Genomic DNA, 20,095 nt, shown 5'->3' on the forward strand with positions numbered 1-20,095 from the left:
GGGTGTTTTGCAACAACAGAACTATATCCACCGTTGGGATCTCTTCATTGGTATCATGATTTTCTTTTATAACAGCAGCAGATCCAAGTGGCTTAGGAGGAAGTAAACACCTCTTCTCTTTATGGCCAAGTGCTCCGCATCTTTCACAAGCGCTAGGAATCCAAGAATACTCCACATCTACCAAGTAGATATTGTCTTGTTTGTCATCAAGCGCAATTAGCTTCGGGAACGGCCATATTTGTTGGATCTAGACGAGGCTTATGCGTAAGCATTGGCTCTCCCAAACCTGATGCTATGTGGCTGATACCTAATCTAGAGAAACATGAATCCGGAATATTCTTAAGGGTTACCCACACCGGTAATGTAGAAATCTCAGGGGTTTTAAAAGAGTTTACAGGACTCCAAGGGGCCACAAATAGGAGACAATCATCCACATGCCACACGCCACGTTGAATAACCCATTTGCGAGTATTTTCATGAGGAATATGGAACAAAAACGACGACTCTCCTAATTTCCGGCAAGATATCTTACATTCTCGTCCCCATAATCTATTTAAGACAGCATGAATAAGACCTCCAGGCGGGTTGGAACACCTATGGAATTGTCCTACAACGTATTCTTCCTTATTCTCAGGCCCTAGTTTAAGAACTTTAGAAGGAATTGTCACCTCAGGAGTTCCATCAAGTCGATACGTCGGTTCAGTAGCACGAAAAAGGTTTCTCGAGGATTGGTTCATCCGAGCAGCCCATGGAAATCGAAGACTACCATCAGCTTTGAGAGCAGGAGGAGGCATTTTTTCTGTTGCAGGATACGTCAACTGCTCCTTCTTATGCTTGTGACCATTGATAGCTTCACTTATTGAAGGCCAGAAGGAAGCTATTTGGATTTTTACTACCTCTGAGACACCGAGCTTAGGAGTAGCAGGTTCAGGAGGAGTAGGTGGAGGGGTAAAGAGGAGTGGTTTTGACCACGCTCCCATAGAACGAACGAAGACTGTTTCTTTTGCGGTTTCCTCGTCGAGGTCACCTTTTTGAGAAACTTCATCGAGACCAGTAGGTACCAGTGGTAGTACTACCTCATTAACATCAATGAGTCCATCAATGAGAGGCGCAGAGGCAGGCGGGAGGTCGATGGTTACGGAAGCAGGAGGAGTGTCCATGATTTCAAAAGCAGGAGGAGGGTTTTTTCTTACAAATGCAGGAGGTGGGTCTGTTGTTGCAGAAGGATTAGCGAAAGTTGCAGAGGGAGCATATACTTCTGATTCTTTCACCGACGAAAGCGGTAACGTTGGAGAGGCAGGTTTTTGATTGGCTGACCATCTTCCAAGATATGGCCAGCGAGGATCCGGAGGGGAAGCATGTTGCAGGTCGGATTCGACACCAGCGACTACGTCAGAGGACTTCGGCCCAGTTTCAGAACTCTGCAATTCATCTCTGTCAACGTTCGTGAAAGAGGAAGGGGTGGAGCAGGTAGCCGTAGAAGGAGAGAGGTCTGTCTTGTAAGAAACCAGACGGCGCCGGCGACGACTCCAGTAAGGTTAGATCGACGACGAGAATCTGAAGCTTGAAATTTAAGTTTCGCCTTTTTTTTTGCCGATTTGGGGGCGCGTACGTGACACGCGATATTAAATTATTTATTACCGTTTGATATCTTATAAAACAGTAATCCAGAAACATGGTTACTTGTAATGAATTCGGTAAAATATTAGGGAATAGTGATACACACGTGATTTACAAATGATTGGCTATAATTGCATACTAAACTTGTTCACCTAAATATTGCTTAAGACAAATTTGAATAGGGAGAGAAAAATAATTAAAAAGAGAGACGAAGGTTACGCGCATGTGACACTCACGAGACAGCACGAAACCTTAATTCTTTATTGGCCGACATGTTTTCTTGTCTGAACACTTTATATATAGACTATAGTATCTTGCTTACATATTTATTTCACATTTTTGTGTATAAATAATTATTATTACTATTAACAAATCTAACATCATCGTCATCACACCCGTCACAATCGTTTATTACTTGCATACAAGTTTTGAGTGAGTACAGTAAATACATTGCATTTAATTTTATTATTTTATGGGCCAAGCCCAGCATTACAAAAGGCCCAAGGCCCACCAAACGAAACCCTAGAGAAAAAACTAAAAGCGGCGCCTTCGTTCGCTCACGGCGTCCCCCCGCTTCCAGCCATCACCGGTGATCAACCCAACAATCCACCGGAAAAATCGTCACTCACTGGCTTCAGCCTCCGTCTCCCGGAAACTGAAGCCGGCGAAAGCGGAGCTAACGAAGCCTCCGTCTCCCGGAAACTGAAGCCGGCGAAAGCGGAGCTAACGAAGCCTCCGCCTCCCGGAAACTGAAGCCGGCGAAAGCGGAGCTAACGAAGCCTCCGCCTCCCGGAAACTGAAGCCGGCGAAAGCGGAGCTAACGAAGCCTCCGCCTCCCGGAAACTGAAGCCGGCGAAAGCGGAGCTAACGAAGCCTCCGCCTCCCGGAAACTGAAGCCGGCGAAAGCGGAGCTAACGAAGCCTCCGCCTCCCGGAAACTGAAGCCGGCGAAAGCGGAGCTAACGAAGCCTCCGCCTCCCGGAAACTGAAGCCGGCGAAAGCGGAGCTAACGAAGCCCTCGCCTCCCGGAAACTAGACCGGCGGCGATGGATCTGTAGAAACCTCCACCTCCCGGGAAACCCTAATCTGACAAACCAACATCACCCCACCTCACCCTTCACCCAGTCGCGTCGTTACTCCAGCCACCGCGCCACCGCATGTGTCTGTTCACTCCCCGAGTTGACAGAGCTCCGACAAAACGAACAGAGAGAGAAGGTGAAGAAGAAGTCGGGGAACGTTTCTAACCAAAAGAAAATGGGCTCCGGCGACGGCACGGACGCTCACGCGTCGGCCGTACGCCGGATCCAAAACCAAACTGTCTTTTCACCCTTTTTCTTTTTAAATACATTGCATTCACCCTGCATTCTTATTGTACTTATTTATATATAAAAATTCGCTGTTCAAAAATTAAAAATATACTAAATTCACATAAGATGTTGTATAAATTAGATGAAATTTTTCAAGATGCAATCGCGAAAGTGGTGTGAAATTAAGTGATGATGGAGAGTAGAAGACTACAACTAGCAATTTCAGTTTATAAGAAAAAATTAACAAGCTATAATGTATATACTGATACACATATGTAGAGTATTAATGGTCTAATGTGGAATTTCAATAGTGAAAATTCTCTATGTAGGTTTATGTCATAGAACATAGATCGAGTCTCCCATTTATTTACGGTCACTATAAATTCTTCACTAGTCACTACAGAGATATATATGACAACACGACAATATGGATTAGAGAAAAGATAAAGAAACCATAAGCAAATCGGTTTATTCTCTACATTACATGAAATCTAAATATCTTGAAGTATTTTGAATGATAAAATAAAGGGTAAAATCAATGGACACATGAATTATGCATATATTAAACATAGTAGTACTAAGAAATAGTTCCCACGGAAATCCCACGTGTTACATATAGTTTAATCATATGGAATACAGTCACGTGTTGTATATCCACAAAACAAATGCAGAAATAATATCTTTTTCAATTAAAATATTTGTTGTCCAACGTAGGAGCCGGCTGGACCAACTTCCAGATTTAATAATAAGAATTTTTTTTTTTTTTTTTTTTTTTTTGATAATTCTGGTATCTGGGCAGCCACATTTCCAACTATCCCCGAAAGTGGTTCAGCACCCCAACGAAAGGGACGTTAAATCTGTTGTGTCCAAGGCTCGAATCCGGGTAGCGGGAAGTACAGCTGTACCTCCTTTACCTTAAGTTTTCACTCAGTCTTGTACTCTTGTTAAAAACATCAATAATTAATAAACAATTAGTACTATTATGGGGGACAAGCCTTGTATAATTAATTCTTCATTTTACTAAAACGTCCAATTAGGTAACGAAGAGGGTCCCGGACCATTATGGTTATTTAATATAATGGGGTCAAGCTCACACTAAAACCATCCTCTATATTTTCCTATAAAATAGAAATTTCTGTTATAAAAGTAGATTTGCTCCAATGTATAACTACTCTATAATAGAATTTCTTTATTTTAGAAAAAAATATAAAAGAACGTTATTTTTTGTCTCTATGTTTAGAGATGAAAATACAAATTTTTATATTTTTCTCTATAAATAAAAAACTTTTATTATAAAAGCATACATTAGAGCAAATCCATTTTTATAAGAGCATTTTCAATGTATGTCTCTATATTTTCCTCTAAAATAGAGATCTTTATAATATATAGGTAGATTTACTCTAATGTATGACTCTATAATAAAGTTTCTCTATTATAGAGGAAAATATAGAATAATGTTATTTTTCGTCTCTATATTTAGAAGTGAAAATAACACATCGTTATATTTTTCTGTATAAATAAAGAAACTCTATTATACAAGCATACATTGGAGCAAATTCACTTTCATAATGGAAATTTTATATTTTAGCGGAAAATATATAGATTAAAATAGAGGTGGTTTGAAAATAGTTTAATAGAAATTCTTTATTTTAAAGGAAAATATAGAAATAAAAATAGAGGTGGGTATGGTCTAAAAAGCTAATAATATACACTCATAATGATTACATGGCAATAAGCCTTGATACAAACAACGGTGTGTTACGCGCGTAGATTTCGCATTATGCGAGTCCCATAAAGCCATAACCGTAGCCTATATATATTCTTCTTCACTTCTCTGCTTCATAACTCCCAACCAAAAAAAAAAACAACACAAGCATAACTTAGACAAACAAACAAAAAGACTTTTAATTCGAACAATCTTTAAACAAACCACTGTTCTCAGAGTTACCCAGTGAGATCATTCGATTTTTTTAACAGTGGTTTCACTTTCTAAAAGTTAAACCGAGAGTTAGTTTTTCTTTTTTACCGACGAACTAGCGTTCTAATGGATAACAACGATGATATTATGCTGGCGGAGATGAGGCCGAAGAAGCGTGCGGGGAGGATAGTGTTCAAGGAGACACGTCACCCAGTTTACAGAGGAATACGGCGTAGGAACGGCGACAAATGGGTCTGCGAAATCCGAGAGCCGACGCACCAACGCCGCATTTGGCTAGGGACTTATCCCACGGCGGAGATGGCGGCGCGTGCACACGACGTGGCGGCTTTTGCTCTGCGCGGGAGATCCGCGTGTTTGAATTTCGCCGACTCCGCCTGGCGTCTTCCGGTGCCGGAATCAACCGATCCAGATGTCATAAGGAGAGTGGCTGCGGAAGCAGCAGAGATGTTCAGGCCGACGGAGTTCGAGAGTGGGATCACGGTTTTGCCCTCTTACGGCAATGAGGTGTATTTGGGCTCTGGTTCGGGATGGGAGGAGAGGAATATGTATGGATATGTGGAAGAAGAAGAAGTCTCGACGACGATGAGGAGACTGGCGTCTGAGCCGTTAATGTCACCGCCACGATCTTATATGGAAGGCATGACTTCTAATGCTTACATGGGAGAAGAGATGTGTTGTGAAGACACATCACTGTGGAGTTACAGTTATTAAGCGGGACGCACATTTTATTTACATTATATTTGAATATATACTATATAAAATGTGTGCTAGCAATAGTATGCGAGTTGTTAAGATTTATCTTCTGAGGTGTAGATCCTTTGTTTGAGTTACAAGGTTCCTTGATGGAATAATTTTGTATTGTTTAGTATAAGAAGATCTTATAAAATGATTTGATGAATCTATATACAAACAAAAGCATACGCCTAATTCGTAATTGTTATTGAAATGCCTATATGCAACTCAAGTACAAACATATTCAAGAGATGGTGGAAAAGGGGATTACACCACCTAAAAGCTTGGAGAATCTATATTTTAAGCCCAAGAGGCTTCAACCTTGACAATGATCCAGTAACCTATGATGAATACCGTGTATTTAAAAAAAACAGGTGAGGGTGTGTTAGAAAACCAAGTTTTTACTTTTTAACTTCTGCCTACATGTTTTATTTTGTTTGTTGTGTGTTCTTATTTACATATACTTAGTAGTTATAGATTAAAAATGAAAACATCAACAAACCAATCGTTCAGCGTTTGTAGTCCAACGGTTAGGATAATTGCCTTCCAAGCAATAGACCCGGGTTCGACCCCCGGCAGACGCATCCTTTTTTGATCTTCATCAAAATCATTTTCAATTAATCACAAGCAATAACTTTTTCTAAATTAAATTCAAACCACACCCTATTTCTGGGACATCTCCGGTTGTTTTTACAGTTCGGTCAGTTTCCATGGAAAGATTTTTACTAAAGAACAGAGACAAAACAAGACCAAAATCAGTTGTGTACAGAGAATAATTAATGCTCATAAGAGTCTTCTTTGTTACTAGCAGACAAGTGACAATGTGAGAGATGGAGCCGTGGGAATATGAGTGCAAGATGCCCATCGGATTATCGACTCAGTGACTGCAACATCAACCACCAACTGGTCTAGCTCACCTATTCCTATGGTCCTGTTTCTTTTGCTGTGCAGACCTGATATCCTTGACCAGTTTCCTCTTTCCCTTCTTGTCTCCGTCTTTCCTGCTGCTTCTATCTGACTCTCACCTTCTTCCTCGCGCTTCTCAGGCTGTGAACAAGAATCTGGTGAAGGCAGTAACCTCTTCGGGCTTGAGTCTGTAAAAAGGGGACAAGATTATTGGATCAGCTCTTTCACATAATAGATTTTTGTGGTTCCACTGCAAACACTGATAAAAAATAATAATACTAATGCAAACTCTTTCCAACAATACTAATACTGATGGAAACTCTATATAACTATACATAGCAGTCCAGGAAGAGTGAAAAAGGAGGAAGTACCTCGAAGTTTCTCATCTGTTTCATGAGTATTGTTGTTCTGTGTTGTCGCTGGACTCGGACTAAAGAAGGTAAAGCTTGGCATAGATGGGAGTGTTGACTCAAGTTGTTCCCCACCAAAACCAGAAGTTGGCAGCGCTACGTTGTTGTTATCCGCAGGTAAGAAAGAGGAGAATGATGATCTACAATCGTTATCAATCGATTCCTCTAACTGCCCCATGCTAAAGCTATAGTCTTGCTCCCGAGAAACATACTCTATGGAGAAAGAACATCCACCACTCTCCAACCCTTCACATCCAACCCCATCTTGACCATATTGTTCTTGTCCTGGCTCAGATAACTCATCCATCCAAGTGTGAGCTGCACACAAATCATCATTTCAAGCCTTATATTCCAACAAGTTGAAATGATAGATCAGGATGGCATACCTAAAACACCATCCGCCGTTAGCCTCTGGGAAGGATCAACACATAGCATTCCACGGATCAAATCCTTGGCGTATGAGGTTATATTACCCCACGGCTCTGCAGAAAACCTCAAATCTGCTGCCCTGACAGCATCAAAAATCTTTGACTTAGTCTTTCCCCAAAAGGGAGGCACTCCACTGAGAAGAATGTACAAAATAACCCCTGCACTCCATACATCAGCAGCTTCGTTATATCCTCCTGACAACACTTCCGGTGCTATATAAAACGGACTACCAACAGTCCCGTTTAGCTTCTCACCTGTTTCATTACAAAAAACCACATCTTAGAACACACAACAACGTCCATGAAGGTGAGAGAGATAGTTATCTATCTTACCTGGCTTTATATAGGTTGCAAGACCAAAATCAGCTAATTTAATAGGAGAGGAAGAAGCCACTGTGGCCATGAGAATGTTCTCAGGCTTCAAGTCCCTATGGACAATACCATTATCATGACAAAACTTCACCACTTGCATCAAATGCTTAAACAGCAACCTGGCACGAACCTCCGAGTACCTTCCATACTTCTCAAGCTTGTGGAAAAGCTCACCTCCCGCACAAAGCTCCATCACAAGATGCACATAGTCCTCCTCCTCGTAAACCGCTTTTAGATCCACAACGTTAGGGTGGCCAGCTAACTTAGCCATGATGGCAATCTCGAGTTTGATGCTTTTCATGTCCTCCTGCGTAACAAGTCTGTCTTTAGAGATGGACTTGCAAGCAAGCTTCTCTCCAGTGAACTTATCAGAACACACTCTGATCACACCGAACTGACCCAAGCCTAACTGTTCCCCAAGCACGTAACGGTCTTTTAAGCTGGAGACGTTAACCGGGTTTAGAATGGTTTGGGTGAGGGTTGCAACTTTGTAGCAGTTGCAGAATTCAAATAAAGGTGGGCTTGTGTTCTCCTTATCAGCTAAGTCCATTCCCATATCCAAAAGATCAAAAACCTAACTTGTGATTCAGCTATAGAGCAACCTTCTCTTCAGCTATAGCATCCTCTGATCTGTAATAGTTTAAAGACCTTAAACCTCAGATCCAAGCAACTAAAAATGGAAAGGTTTCAGCTTTGGATGAAAACAGAACAAATAAGTCAAATTTTTTATTGAGACCCAGATAAAATGATTTCGAGCTCAAAAGTCCTATTGAATACGCAAACCCTCGAATTGAATCGTGATAATGCATCCCCATCTCGAATTTAGCAACAAAGACGAAAACTTGCGGAGATTCATGAAAAAAAAAATTGAAAATTTATGAAAAAGTTTTACCCTTTTTACAGCAGAAGAAGAGGAATCCGTCGAGGAGAAAGCAACAGGTATAGGTCTCGCAGCGAATAGAGCAGACCTAGTCGTCTTCTCTAGTCTCTCTCAATCTATCTCTCTCTTTAGCCTCTTTCAAAAACAATGTCGTGTCAACTGGTTACCGGGAGAACCAGCTTCACGTTTTCTTCTTACTTAGCGAGATGATTTTTATTTATTACAGTTTAGACCACTTGTTTTTGTTTAATTCTAATTACACCTCATTCTTTTTGATTTTAGAATTTTAACCATTCGCGACGCGAGAAACCATTTATCCATCCACTTATAGCATCTCCGATGGAGGTTCTTCTCATTGGAGTTCTTAATATATGTATTATGTATTAAGAATCCCAACGGGAAAAAGCCCTGTTGGAAGTGCTCTTACCAGTACCATCTCTACAAGTCTGAATCAAATATTCTCAGTAGATCATTCAATGTTATAGTGTAGTCTTCCCTCTAAATTATTCGACCTTTTGGATTTGTCTGGAGGAAAAAAAGGAAACATATCCAACGCGAAAAAAGATGGGACCTATACCAACTAGCTTTTATGACGATAGTTAGCTCAACAACCAATTAAAGCATGCCACGTGGTATTTTACTGACCGTATGAATCAAACGGGGACCTAGCTGTCGTCAACATTTGTTTCCTCTTTGCGACGCTGTCTGAGAAACTCCGTGTTGACTACTAAACTAATTGAATTTACTTTAGTTTTATTTAGCCTCACAATACTATAGTTTAATGATAAATCACTAGAGTTAGTTGACTTTGTCTATGATTTTGAGAACCAGAGGGAGAAGTCCATCTGTATTTCATGTTTGATTAGCTGTACAAGCATAGTCTGAAAGGATTATAATTATATTTAAACTAATCTTTCAGACACAGAGTATATAATGCTGAGGAATTAATTAGCACGAGGAGATTCCGCGTAATTTGTGACTTGAATTACGAATATTTAATACAACTATTTTGCCTTTGTTGGAAACAAAAACGTTTGCAATAGTTTTAGAAATATTGAAGCCCATTGGTTTCAGGTTGGAACCTCTCCATCACGTCCCTCACCGTGATAAATTATACATGAAGAAAACCGTTTCATATCTAATATGTATCCACCTGATAATTTCGCCGTCATTGGTTGATTAATCTAAGAATCAATAAAATTAACTTTACTGCATGATATAAACCTCCTCCGAGAATCTTTCGTATAAGTCCCACCCAACATAAAACAATATTTTTTTTCTTATAACAAGAGATGGAAAAAGCAAATGAATACTACAAACATCAAGAAGGCTAGGCTAGCAAAACACATAGCAGGTCAATATTAGGATGACAAAATATTAAGGAGTCTAGCTATTACTATAAAGTATAAAACGTGAGAAATCTGAGAGATTAATTAATAAGGTCTTCTTCCATTTTACAATTTTAGAAAGTATTTTATAAACTCTTAATTTACAGAAAACAAACAAGGGTATTTTGTCCATATAGATGATTTAGCGGTCTAAGTCTTTAGTTATATAGAACTTAGAAATTCATTGTGATAGATTAAAGTAACCATTTTAAAAAACTCTAGCGTTTTTTTTGTAAACTTGCTACTTGCCAATTGTTAGTTGTTTTTTCTGGTTCATAATGTTTTATTTGCACACACTTGCTTAATGTGGTTACTGTTAGAAATTATCACATGCACATGACACAATTCAACGAAATGAAAGTACCTTGATCAAGAAGAAGTAGTGTTGACTTCATCATCATGACTCCGATTATGAAGAGTTATATCACAATTGCATACATATTTTATACATTCATGTAGATGTATAACTTAAAGCCGGGCCAGTAACAACACAAGGCCACCGAAACTTGTAAACATCCCAAAAACAAAACAAAAAAAGAGAGAAAAGAAGAAATCCCATTTGTTTTTTCAAGGTCAAAACCATAATTTCAGCGAAAATTGGCGCCACTCTTGTAAGTCATACCGGCGTTCCAGTTAGCCGGAGCAACGTTCCAAGCGTAGACGGTTTCACCGGTTGTGTAAGAAGTAACCCGGAAAGAAAGAGACTGACCATAGAGAGAGGAAAAAGCTTGGTAAGAGGCTCCCCAGTTGTGGCTCATGCTTATCCAATTCGTCCGGCTACCTTTCACGGCCATGCTTTTTATGTCTCCTGCGCCGCCGACATTCATGACGAAGACGAGAAGCCAATAAGAATTGCCTTGGAATTGAAACCTCATACCTCCACTTCTTTTGCATGGGACTCTACATATATCAACCGCATAGCATACATTAGTTACACGTTTTGGAGAATGGTTATCTTAGTGTCGTATATATATAGTAAGATGATTATAAACATTTATACAAATATTTGTGAAATGAGATATATACCTTCGGTATGCAACAGGGATGATACCGGCCCTCCAGTAAGCGAGTTTCATGAAAGCCGGTTTAGCCATATCGAAATGGGTTCTAGGAGGATTGCACCAACCACCATTGTTGGAGTCTTGGTACCAATTAGGAGGGCAAAGGTTGGTGGCTGTGACCACCGTCGATGGGCGTCCATAGTTACAATGTTTCGAGTTCACACAGACTATTTGGAAACATTGGCCGCATCCGTAACCGTCTTTGAATAACGTCGTGCTTAGCGCCGCCGTGTCCAAGCCGTAGCCACTGTTAAACAGGTTTCCGTACCCACATGCACCACCTGCGTATATATATATACGTAGTTGTTATGTCACGGATTGCATGTATGAGTTGTATGTAAGTAATATTGTTATTATCGGGCAGTGACGGACTTATAGGAATAAACTTTGAAAAATAATTTTTGAGAAGTTCTCTACCTTAAGTTAAGAAGAAGATATGGTGAGTAAAATATATATTTTCGAAAAAATTGTATTATACACATTAGCACATATACATGAGAATGGACAATTTTATTAACGTACCCATGGTTTCACTACCGGTTTCGTCGCCGTAGAAAGTAGCATGAGCGTATCTCCACGGGCTGGGCCTGTAATATCCTGCAACGAATTCACCGGAGATGGCGAAGGCGACAAAAACTATTGCGAAGAATTTCTTAAAGCTCCAAGAACTTGAGATTAGACCCATCTTTCGTTTCTTTTTCGCCTTGATGGGTTTTCTTGGGGTTTTTTTTATTTGTTTGTTTGTTGATGAAGTAATCGAATTAGGGACAAACTTATATAGAGGGGTTATTCAACGATAGTGGTAGTTACTACGTGAGGGCCATGATCCTTTTTTCCATTTTATATTGGAGACTTTTGTCCGTGCTGATTGGGATTTGTTTCATTTCATTGATTATTTGCAATAGATCACCTTTGAATAAGAACTAGAGAAAACAAGTCAAATTATTGTTTAAGTGAAGTTTTAGAATATGGTACAATTTGTCACTTTGACGTGCGAGCAGGTTCTAAGTGGTTCTTGTACCGACCTTTTCTAATCCCCTACGTGCGTCTATGTATATTTTATAGTACGACATTTACACAATTGTAATGAATTTCTTTTCATTGATTAGTTTATATATATATAGTCGACAAAAAAGCATGTAAATTAGTTTTTGTATTGTCGTTCTAATGTTGTCAACTTGTCAAATTATATATATGTAACTATTGGGTTGTGAATTATATATATGTAACTATTGGGTTCTAAGCCGAACGATCTCTCAGTCTAACCGAACCGGGGAAATCAGAGGCTGGTCCGCGAAAAGCGCCTTCAAGTTAGCTAAAGCAAGCTGCGCAATATTGTCCAAAGACCCTGGCGTGACCATAGCAGCATGTGGAGACAAGACAACATTGTCCAAACCAACCAACTCCTCAGGAACTCCCGGTTCTTTCTCAAACACATCTAAACCGGCACCACCAATCACACCTTCCACCAGACACTTAACCATCTCCATCTCATCAATCAGTCCTCCTCGCCCCACATTGATTATAACTCCGTTCTTCCCAAGAGCCTCCATCACTTCTCTGTTCACAATGTGGTGCGTGCGTCTGATCATTCAGAGCGCAGGAGAGAACGATGACATCGTTGTTTGCTGCTAAAGAGAGAACGTCCGGGTAGTAAAGGTATGGGATGCTCTGTTTCTGACTCGTCGAGTTGTAAGAGATGATGCAGCCAAAGGGTTCGAGCCTTTTAGCAATGAGAGATCCTATGCTCCCTAGTCCAAGTATCCCAACTCGCTTCCCGCTTAGCTGCAACGAAAACAGAGTATCATCACAACCACAAAAACAGAGCATCATCATAACCACGAAACAGAGTATCATCACAACCACAAAAAACAGAGCATCGGCGCTCCTGATAAGAAAGGTGTAGTCTTTATCTATAATCATTGAAAAGAGTTGAGATTTCTCGAACAAACCTTGATCCCTAGCTGGAAGTTTCCGAATTTCGCCCAATTCCCGGACCAAACGCAACGATCGGCCGCCGGAATGCGACGGAGGACGCTAATCAGCAACCCGACGGCGAAATCCGCCACGTCTTCCGAGAAGGCTTCGCCGGCGTTGGTGACGGCGATGCCGCGACGCTTGCACTCGACGAGATCGACGTGGTTAGTGCCGACGCTGGTGCAGACGATGAGCTGGAGAGAAGGGAGGTGGGAGAGGGGATCGGCGTCAATTTTGAGGAGGGCGATGTTGACGAAAGCTCTGACGGAGGAGGCTTGACGGGAGAGGAAGACTGGAAGCGGATCCGATGAGGTGTGAGTGTTGAGAATCCGGTAGTTACGACTTAGAAGCTCGTCCATGAAGTTTAGATTCGGTGGCCGGTGAACGAGGACGAGCGGAGATTCCGACATTGATACTGTTTGAAAAAGGGATCTGTCCTCAGAGACTGTAGTCAATCTTTATCACTTACTTTTAAGTGGACCCACCGAACTATTTATTTGTTTGGTTAACTTTTTTTGCCTTTTATTATTAGAGGAAATAAAATTATAAATAGTGAAAGTTCTACAAAGTGTTCTCAACGGAATCAAAATACTAATATATATATATTCAGATTCTATTTTTTACTTATTTCCTTTAAACAGAAAATCACTTCGTTAATGGACATGTGTCTCATGGTGTTCTCAAAACATGATGAAGTGTGTTCTCATATGAACACAAATTTCTCATTTTCTCTCCTATTTTAATTTAATTTTTCTTTTCTTTTTAAGTTGAGAACACTTGTAGAGCTTATTGATGTGGGTGCTCTCAGTTCAGTTGATTGACAAACATGAGATCTGTGTTTGACTTGCCTCATTCATCGGTCTAGGGAACCTTAGTCATGTAAAGAAATGTGATCTGATTTCACTTGCCTCGGTCTTGAAAGTTTGGAGATTCTTTTAACTAGGGAAAGTTTGGTCATTGATCTTGTTCTTAGGATAAGTGTATTGTTTGAATTTGATTTCATCACTCATCAAAGCAAACCAATGATGATCTGGAGAGACTTCAAAAATGTATCTGAGTTACTTCTATGGTTTCATTCAAGTTGATCTTAGCTCCTTGAGGAGAGTGTCATCTTATGGTAGTTGTTAGATCACAGCTATAGCGAAATCTCCAGGCAACTCTCTGATGCCATATTCCAAGAAGTCGGGTATGTTGAAAAGAGAATTGTTGCTTCTGTTCGGTAACTCTTGTTCTTGTAAATGGTTACAAAGATACTAATAAGTTTAGATTTCTTGTAGGAGCAAGATGCTGAGCCCAGCTCTCAAAAGACTGGATGACAAATGCTAATTCAATTGGCAAAAACCTTGGATGATAGGAAAATTTTCATTTTTATGGAAAATATTGTAGATTTTGGGTTGTGATTTAGAAATTAGGATAATAATATTTTCTGTTGAGAGATGAGTGTTCTTTTATATTTTTTGATCAATAGGTTGTATTTTTTAAAATAAAATTCCCAAAATTATATTTTAGGAAAATTTTCATTTTTATAGAAAATATTGTAGATTTGAGGTTGTGATTTAGAAATAAGGATAAAAAAAATTTTGTTGATAGATATGTATTCTTTTAGATTTTTTGATTAAAATGTTGCATTTTTAAAATAAAATTCTCAAAAATTCTATTTTAGGAAAGTTATTATTTTTACAGAAAAATATCGTAAATTTGGGGTTGTGATTTAAAAATTAGGATGACAAGAATTTTTGGTGATAGATGAGTATTCTTTTAGATTTTTTGATCAAAATGTTGTATTTTTAAATAAAATTTCTCAAAAATTCTATTTTAGGAAATCTTTCATTTTTATAAAAAATATTGTAGATTTGAGATTGTGATTTAGAAATTAGGATAAGAAGAATTTTTGTTGATAGATGAGTATTCTTTTAGATTTTTTATCAATAGATTGTATTTTTAAATAAAATTCTTAAAAATTATATTTTCGTAAAGTTTTCATTTTTATAAAAATATATTATAGATTTGGGATTGTGATTTAGAAATTAAGATAACACAATTTTTGTTGTTGATAGATGAGTATTCTATTATATTTTTTGATCAATAGGGTGTATTTTAAATAAAATTCTCAAAAATTCAACTTAAGGTAAGTTATCATTTTTATAGAGAAATATTATAGATTTGGGGTTGTGATTTAGAAATTAAGTATAACAAGAACTTTTAGATTTTTGATCAATATACTGTATTTTTAAAAATTATATTTTAGGAAAGTTTTCATTTTTATAGAAATATTGTAGATTTGGGGTTGTGATTTAAAAATAAGGATAACAAGAATTTTTGTTAATAGATGAGTAGTATTTTAGTTTTTTGATAAATACGTTGTATTTTTTTAATAAAATTCTCAAAAAATCTATTATAGGAAAGTTTTCATTTTTATTGAAAAATATTGTAGATTTGAGGTTGTGATTTAGAAATAAGGATAACAAGAATTTTTGTTGATAGATGAGTATTATTTTAGTTTTTTGATCAGTACGTTGCATTTTTTAAATAAAGTTTTCAAAGATTCTATTTTAGGAAAGTTATTATTTTTATAGAAAATATTATAAATTTGGGGTTGTGATTCAGAAATTAGGATAACAAGAATTTTTGTTGATAGATAAATGTTCTTTTAAATCTTTTTATCAATATATTGTATTTTTAAATAAAATTTTCAAAAATTATATTTTAGGAAAGTTTTCATTTTTATAGGAAATATTGTAGATTTGGGGTTGTGATTTAAAAATAAGGATAACAAGAATTTTTTTTGTTGGATAACAAAAATATTTGTTGATAAATGAGTAGTATTTTAGTATTTTGATCAATAAGTTGTATTTTTTAAATAAAATTATCAAAAAAATTATTTTCGGACAGTTTTCATTTTTATTGAAAAATATTGTAGATTTGGGTTTGTGATTTAGAAATAAGGATAATACGAATTTGTTGATAGATAAGTATTATTTTAGTTTTTTGATCAATACGTTGTATTTTTAAATAAAATTCTCAAAATTTCTATTTTAGAAAAGTTATCATTTTTATAGAGGAATATTGTAGATTTGAGGTTGTGATTTAGAAATAAGTATAATAAAAAATTTTGTTGATAAATGAGTATTCTTTTAGATTTTTTGATCAATAGGTTGTATTTATAAAATAAGATTCTCAAAAATTTTATTTTAGGAAAGTTTTCATTTTTATAAAAAAAATATTAGCGATTTGGGGTTGTGATTTATAAATAAGGGTAACAAGAATTTTTGTTGTTGGATGAGTACTCTTTTAGATTTTTTGATCAAAAGCTTGTATTTTTTAAATAAAATTCCTAAAAATTATATTTTAGGAAAGTTTTCAGTTTTATAGAAAAATATTGTGGATTTGGGGTTGTGATTTAGAAACTAGAATAACAAGAATTTTTGTTGATAGATGAGTATTCTTTTATATATTTTGATCAATAGGTTGCATTTTTTAAATAAAATTTCTAAAAAATCTATTTTAGGAAAGTTTTCATTTTTTAGAAAAAATTGTAGATTTGGAGTTTTGATTTAGAAATAAGGATAATAAGAATTTTTGTTGATAGATGAGTATTTTTTAGTTTTTTTTGTTCAATAGCTTGTATTTTTAAAATAAAATTCTCAAAAATTCTATTTTTGTAAAGTTTTCACTTTTACAGAAAAATATTGTTGATTTGGGGTTGTGATTTAGAAATTAGGATAACAAAAAAAAATTGTTAATAAATATGTATTCTTTTAGATTTTTTGATCAAAATGTTGTATTTTTAAAATAAAATTCTCAAAAATTCTATTTTAAGATATATCTTTGGATACACTCATACACATGGTTCTCTATTTTAACTTGCAGAGGAAAGAAATGAGGGTTACATCTAAAATGATCACTTCATTTGCTTAAGATCGACAATCTTTTAATATATACTCTACTTGGGTCAATCTATTTTTCTAATATCATGCCATAGCTTATGAACTCACATCTCAAATCTAAATAACAATAAATGGTCGACTCAAGATCTTTAGAGATGGTTGTTATATAATTTCTCGTGATGTTGTGATCGTCCAACACGTTTTAACTGTTTATCCAGCAGTTAGATCAAAATAGCTTGCACAGCACAGCCCAACTTTTATGATGTGTCTTTACATAAATATCTAAGAACATAATTATCGCGGTTTCTTAAACCGTTTCTTAAGCTAGTTTTGATTAAAAAAAAATCAAAAACACATAATAACTGAAGAACCGTGTCTTAATTTGGGAAAAGAAGAATCGGTTCTTAGTGGACACGTGTTTGTTTATCCTCTCTCGTCTCTTCTTCTCTGTATAGCTCCCAACAATGGCGATGACAATGGCGTCCCTCTCCTTCCCATCCTCTCTCCAAAAACCAACCTTATCCTCTTCACTACTCACCCCAACCCTCCTCCCATCGAAAGCCTCTTCCTTTCTCACCAAACCTAAACGAAAACCCCTCACAATCTCCATGTCCATGGAAGCCGGAATCGGCGTGATGGCCTCAAAGCTCGGCATGATGTCTTTCAACCGACTGAAACTAGCAAGAACCAAGATTCCTTTGTTATAAGGGATGGAGCTTGTACTTTGAAGATGATCCAATCCATACAGATGGTCGCTGATGTGCGGCAGTTCCAAACTATTGAAGCACGGTTAGTCTCATCTCTTTTGTTCTCTTTGATGTAAATGATGAGACAAGTGTGTGATCGTTCAGTTGTTAGTTGTGTAAAGCAGTGTCTAGGATAGCTTAAAGAACGAGAAAATCAGTAGGTTGACGGTTTGGTAAGCTGACTTGTTGAGTCCAATGTTTATCTTCTCGTCACAATGTTTCATAATTTTGTTTTTTTAAGATAGCCTAAGTTTATCTTCTCATCACAATGTTTATCTTCTCATCACAATGTTTCATAATTTTTTTTTAAGAACCCTTAATTAAGAAACTTCCATTGGAGCACAAAATTTAAGAGTTTTTTAACTAAAGTTCTTAACTACCAAATATTACTAAGAAACTCATTAAGGGCCCCAAATGGGTTTGTAGGGCTAATGATGCTCTAACTAGGAAAAATTTTGGTGTATATTATATAGATATAGATAGACCTACGTACATGGACGTATAAAGTGAGTATAAGAGCCAATCTATATATAATAGCAAACTCACTTTTTGTTTTTGCTGGTGTCATCATTTTTTATAGAAAAATAAAAGTAAAATCGTACGGTTAAAATTGTTGCGGTTATACAATCTAATGAACACAATTTTAGTTTCATTTAGACGTCTGACATCATCAATAATAATGCAAATGGCATCTCTTTGATTCTTTTTCTTGAATCGTTACTTCCGAAAGACACAACCTTTCGAAATATAATCTTTTAGTTTATATATCGTTTATTTATCCTAATATCTTCATTGTTCTTATTTACATTCAGTTTTATCATACTATCTTCAATTTTTTCTGTTGCTTTGTGGATTTTTTTCATTATAGAATAATCTCTTATCTGATTCCATCACCACTAAACTTAATCGAGTACTTGTTTCTCAACCGCTGATCTCAAATGTCAACTTTCCAATGCTCTTGATTTATCTTCATCTCTTCTTTTCTGATTATTTCCACTCTCTTTTTCTATCTCTCCAACCCACTGATTAATTAATCTACTGCTTGTGTGGAGTTATCATCCACAGATGCCATTAGATAGAGATGCCATTAACTGATTGCACATATTGTGCATATGCTTTGTGAAATGAGAGTATATAGTTTGTAGATTTTCTGTCCGTTTCTTATTACTCTAACAATTGCACATAATACAGTGGTTCAAATGTCCATTTCGTTTGCAGTTTTAGCAACAAAAGGAGGAGATACATTGAGGGATGCGTTTCCATCTCACCTAACAGTTACGGTATATCGACTCGCCTTTGGGAATAGATTCAATCGGGTAAGCTCCATTTTCTTTTTCGTATTATCGACACATGCGAGAAAATCGGTGAGAGTGATATTTAAATAGGTAGGAGAATTTTGTCCTGGTGTAATGAGTACCCTCTCAAATTTTTCGGTAAGTAGTTTGTTTTATCATCAAAATTTGCCCAGTTTGGATGATTAATAATCTTCTAGGCATGGGAGATTTCTTTGTTCATCTATAATTCTCTTAACAATAGTTATATTTTCTCCAAATCCTGTGTTTTTTTTTGATAAGTAATCCTGTGTTTTTTTTTATATTATTATTTTTTTTGTGATCTTAACCTCAGGGGACGCAATGGTTCTCCTCTGAAGTTTGAAGGAACATGTTCAGAAAATATGTCTAGTGGATTCGAAATCTAAAGATAGTCGTTGGTAAAACACAAGACGTGTGCATGAATGTTCGTGATTCTGTAACAAAATTTCATCAAGAATATTTGACCATGCAGGAGGTTTTTTTTTACAAGAATCTGATGGTCTGCAATCACACTTTTGGAAACTCCAGTCGCTTTCTTTTCCGTCCGTAGCATCCTTACTGCAAACGACATTGCAGTCTTACCTCATTTGATTAATAATTGATAAACTAGGTAATAACCCGCGCATTACGCGAAATGTGATTATTAGTTTGGTTATTTATAATAAAAAAACATTAAAAAAAAATATTTCAAATTAAAAAAAAATAGATACTTTTGTTGGTAAATACTTAGTCACAAGGTGTTCACATCAAGGTGCAAATGTATGTGTATGTAAAAATATATAAAAATAGTTGACAAATATATAAATATATTGTTAATTAATATTTAATGATATTTTTGTTCAAAATAATACATGAAAAATAAAATTAAAAGTAATTAAAAATTAAAAAGGCCTTGACATTAGTGAATTTTTTTCATATAAAAAAAATAAATTGTATCCGTAAATAGAGGTAGACACTTATCGAATATCCGGGTATTTGGAGGCATTCATGTCGACTCAATCTTTAGCCACCTGGATAGTCGGTGACTCTGATATCCGAAATGATTTAGAATTTTAAAGAATATCCAATTTGATCCGTAAATAAAATAAAATTTTAAAAATAATTGAAAATTTTAATAGTAACATTTTATT

General features: G+C 36.5%; 3 protein-coding genes, 1 long non-coding RNA gene, 1 other non-coding gene and 1 pseudogene across 5 annotated transcripts; 3 read left to right on the forward strand and 3 right to left on the reverse strand.

Annotated features, from left to right (window-relative positions):
• Positions 1–4,744: 4,744 nt before the first annotated feature.
• On the forward strand, positions 4,745–5,765 carry LOC106310149 (dehydration-responsive element-binding protein 1F). The gene has a single exon (XM_013747358.1). The coding sequence runs from the start codon at positions 4,971–4,973 to the stop codon at positions 5,574–5,576; it is 606 nt and encodes a 201-aa protein (XP_013602812.1). The 5' UTR covers positions 4,745–4,970; the 3' UTR covers positions 5,577–5,765.
• A 344-nt stretch (positions 5,766–6,109) lies between these two features.
• Positions 6,110–6,181, forward strand: TRNAG-UCC. Its single transcript has one exon. It is a non-coding gene; the product is annotated as a tRNA-Gly (tRNA).
• A 121-nt stretch (positions 6,182–6,302) lies between these two features.
• Positions 6,303–8,774, reverse strand: LOC106312763 (calcium-dependent protein kinase 26-like). Its single transcript, XM_013750402.1, has 5 exons — positions 8,606–8,774; positions 7,675–8,343; positions 7,300–7,596; positions 6,875–7,231; positions 6,303–6,691 (listed from the first exon to the last, which is right to left on the reverse strand). Exons 2-5 carry the CDS (start codon positions 8,267–8,269, stop codon positions 6,402–6,404), a joined length of 1,539 nt encoding a protein of 512 aa, XP_013605856.1. The 5' UTR covers positions 8,270–8,343; positions 8,606–8,774; the 3' UTR covers positions 6,303–6,401.
• A 1,655-nt stretch (positions 8,775–10,429) lies between these two features.
• Positions 10,430–11,767, reverse strand: LOC106311068 (expansin-A7-like). Its single transcript, XM_013748296.1, has 3 exons — positions 11,565–11,767; positions 11,008–11,323; positions 10,430–10,881 (listed from the first exon to the last, which is right to left on the reverse strand). The coding sequence occupies exons 1-3, from the start codon at positions 11,725–11,727 to the stop codon at positions 10,569–10,571; spliced, it is 792 nt and encodes a 263-aa protein (XP_013603750.1). The 5' UTR covers positions 11,728–11,767; the 3' UTR covers positions 10,430–10,568.
• A 419-nt stretch (positions 11,768–12,186) lies between these two features.
• On the reverse strand, positions 12,187–13,474 carry LOC106310240 (annotated as a pseudogene).
• Positions 13,475–17,347: 3,873 nt separating this feature from the next.
• LOC106311122 lies at positions 17,348–19,433 on the forward strand. Its single transcript, XR_001263926.1, has 3 exons — positions 17,348–17,695; positions 18,871–18,968; positions 19,279–19,433. It is a non-coding gene; the product is annotated as an uncharacterized LOC106311122 (long non-coding RNA).
• The last annotated feature ends 662 nt before the right edge of the window (positions 19,434–20,095 follow it).

The sequence above is a fragment of the Brassica oleracea genome, chromosome C8 (genome assembly GCF_000695525.1).
Source record: "Brassica oleracea var. oleracea cultivar TO1000 chromosome C8, BOL, whole genome shotgun sequence".
Classification (NCBI taxonomy): domain Eukaryota; kingdom Viridiplantae; phylum Streptophyta; class Magnoliopsida; order Brassicales; family Brassicaceae; genus Brassica; species Brassica oleracea.

Bases quoted from the DNA above. Each gene is read 5' to 3' on its own strand.
- LOC106310149 (XM_013747358.1), top strand. From the start codon at position 4,971: ATGGATAACAACGATGATATTATGCTGGCGGAGATGAGGCCGAAGAAG.
- LOC106312763 (XM_013750402.1), bottom strand. From the start codon at position 8,269: ATGGGAATGGACTTAGCTGATAAGGAGAACACAAGCCCACCTTTATTT. The intron at 7,232-7,299 runs GTATGCCATCCT...ATTTGTGTGCAG, and splicing joins AACGGCGGATGGTGTTTTAG to CTCACACTTGGATGGATGAG. The intron at 6,692-6,874 runs GTACTTCCTCCT...CCCTTTTTACAG, and splicing joins AACAGATGAGAAACTTCGAG to ACTCAAGCCCGAAGAGGTTA.
- LOC106311068 (XM_013748296.1), bottom strand. From the start codon at position 11,727: ATGGGTCTAATCTCAAGTTCTTGGAGCTTTAAGAAATTCTTCGCAATA. The intron at 11,324-11,564 runs GTACGTTAATAA...ATATATACGCAG, and splicing joins AACCGGTAGTGAAACCATGG to GTGGTGCATGTGGGTACGGA. The intron at 10,882-11,007 runs GTATATATCTCA...TGATATATGTAG, and splicing joins ATCCCTGTTGCATACCGAAG to AGTCCCATGCAAAAGAAGTG.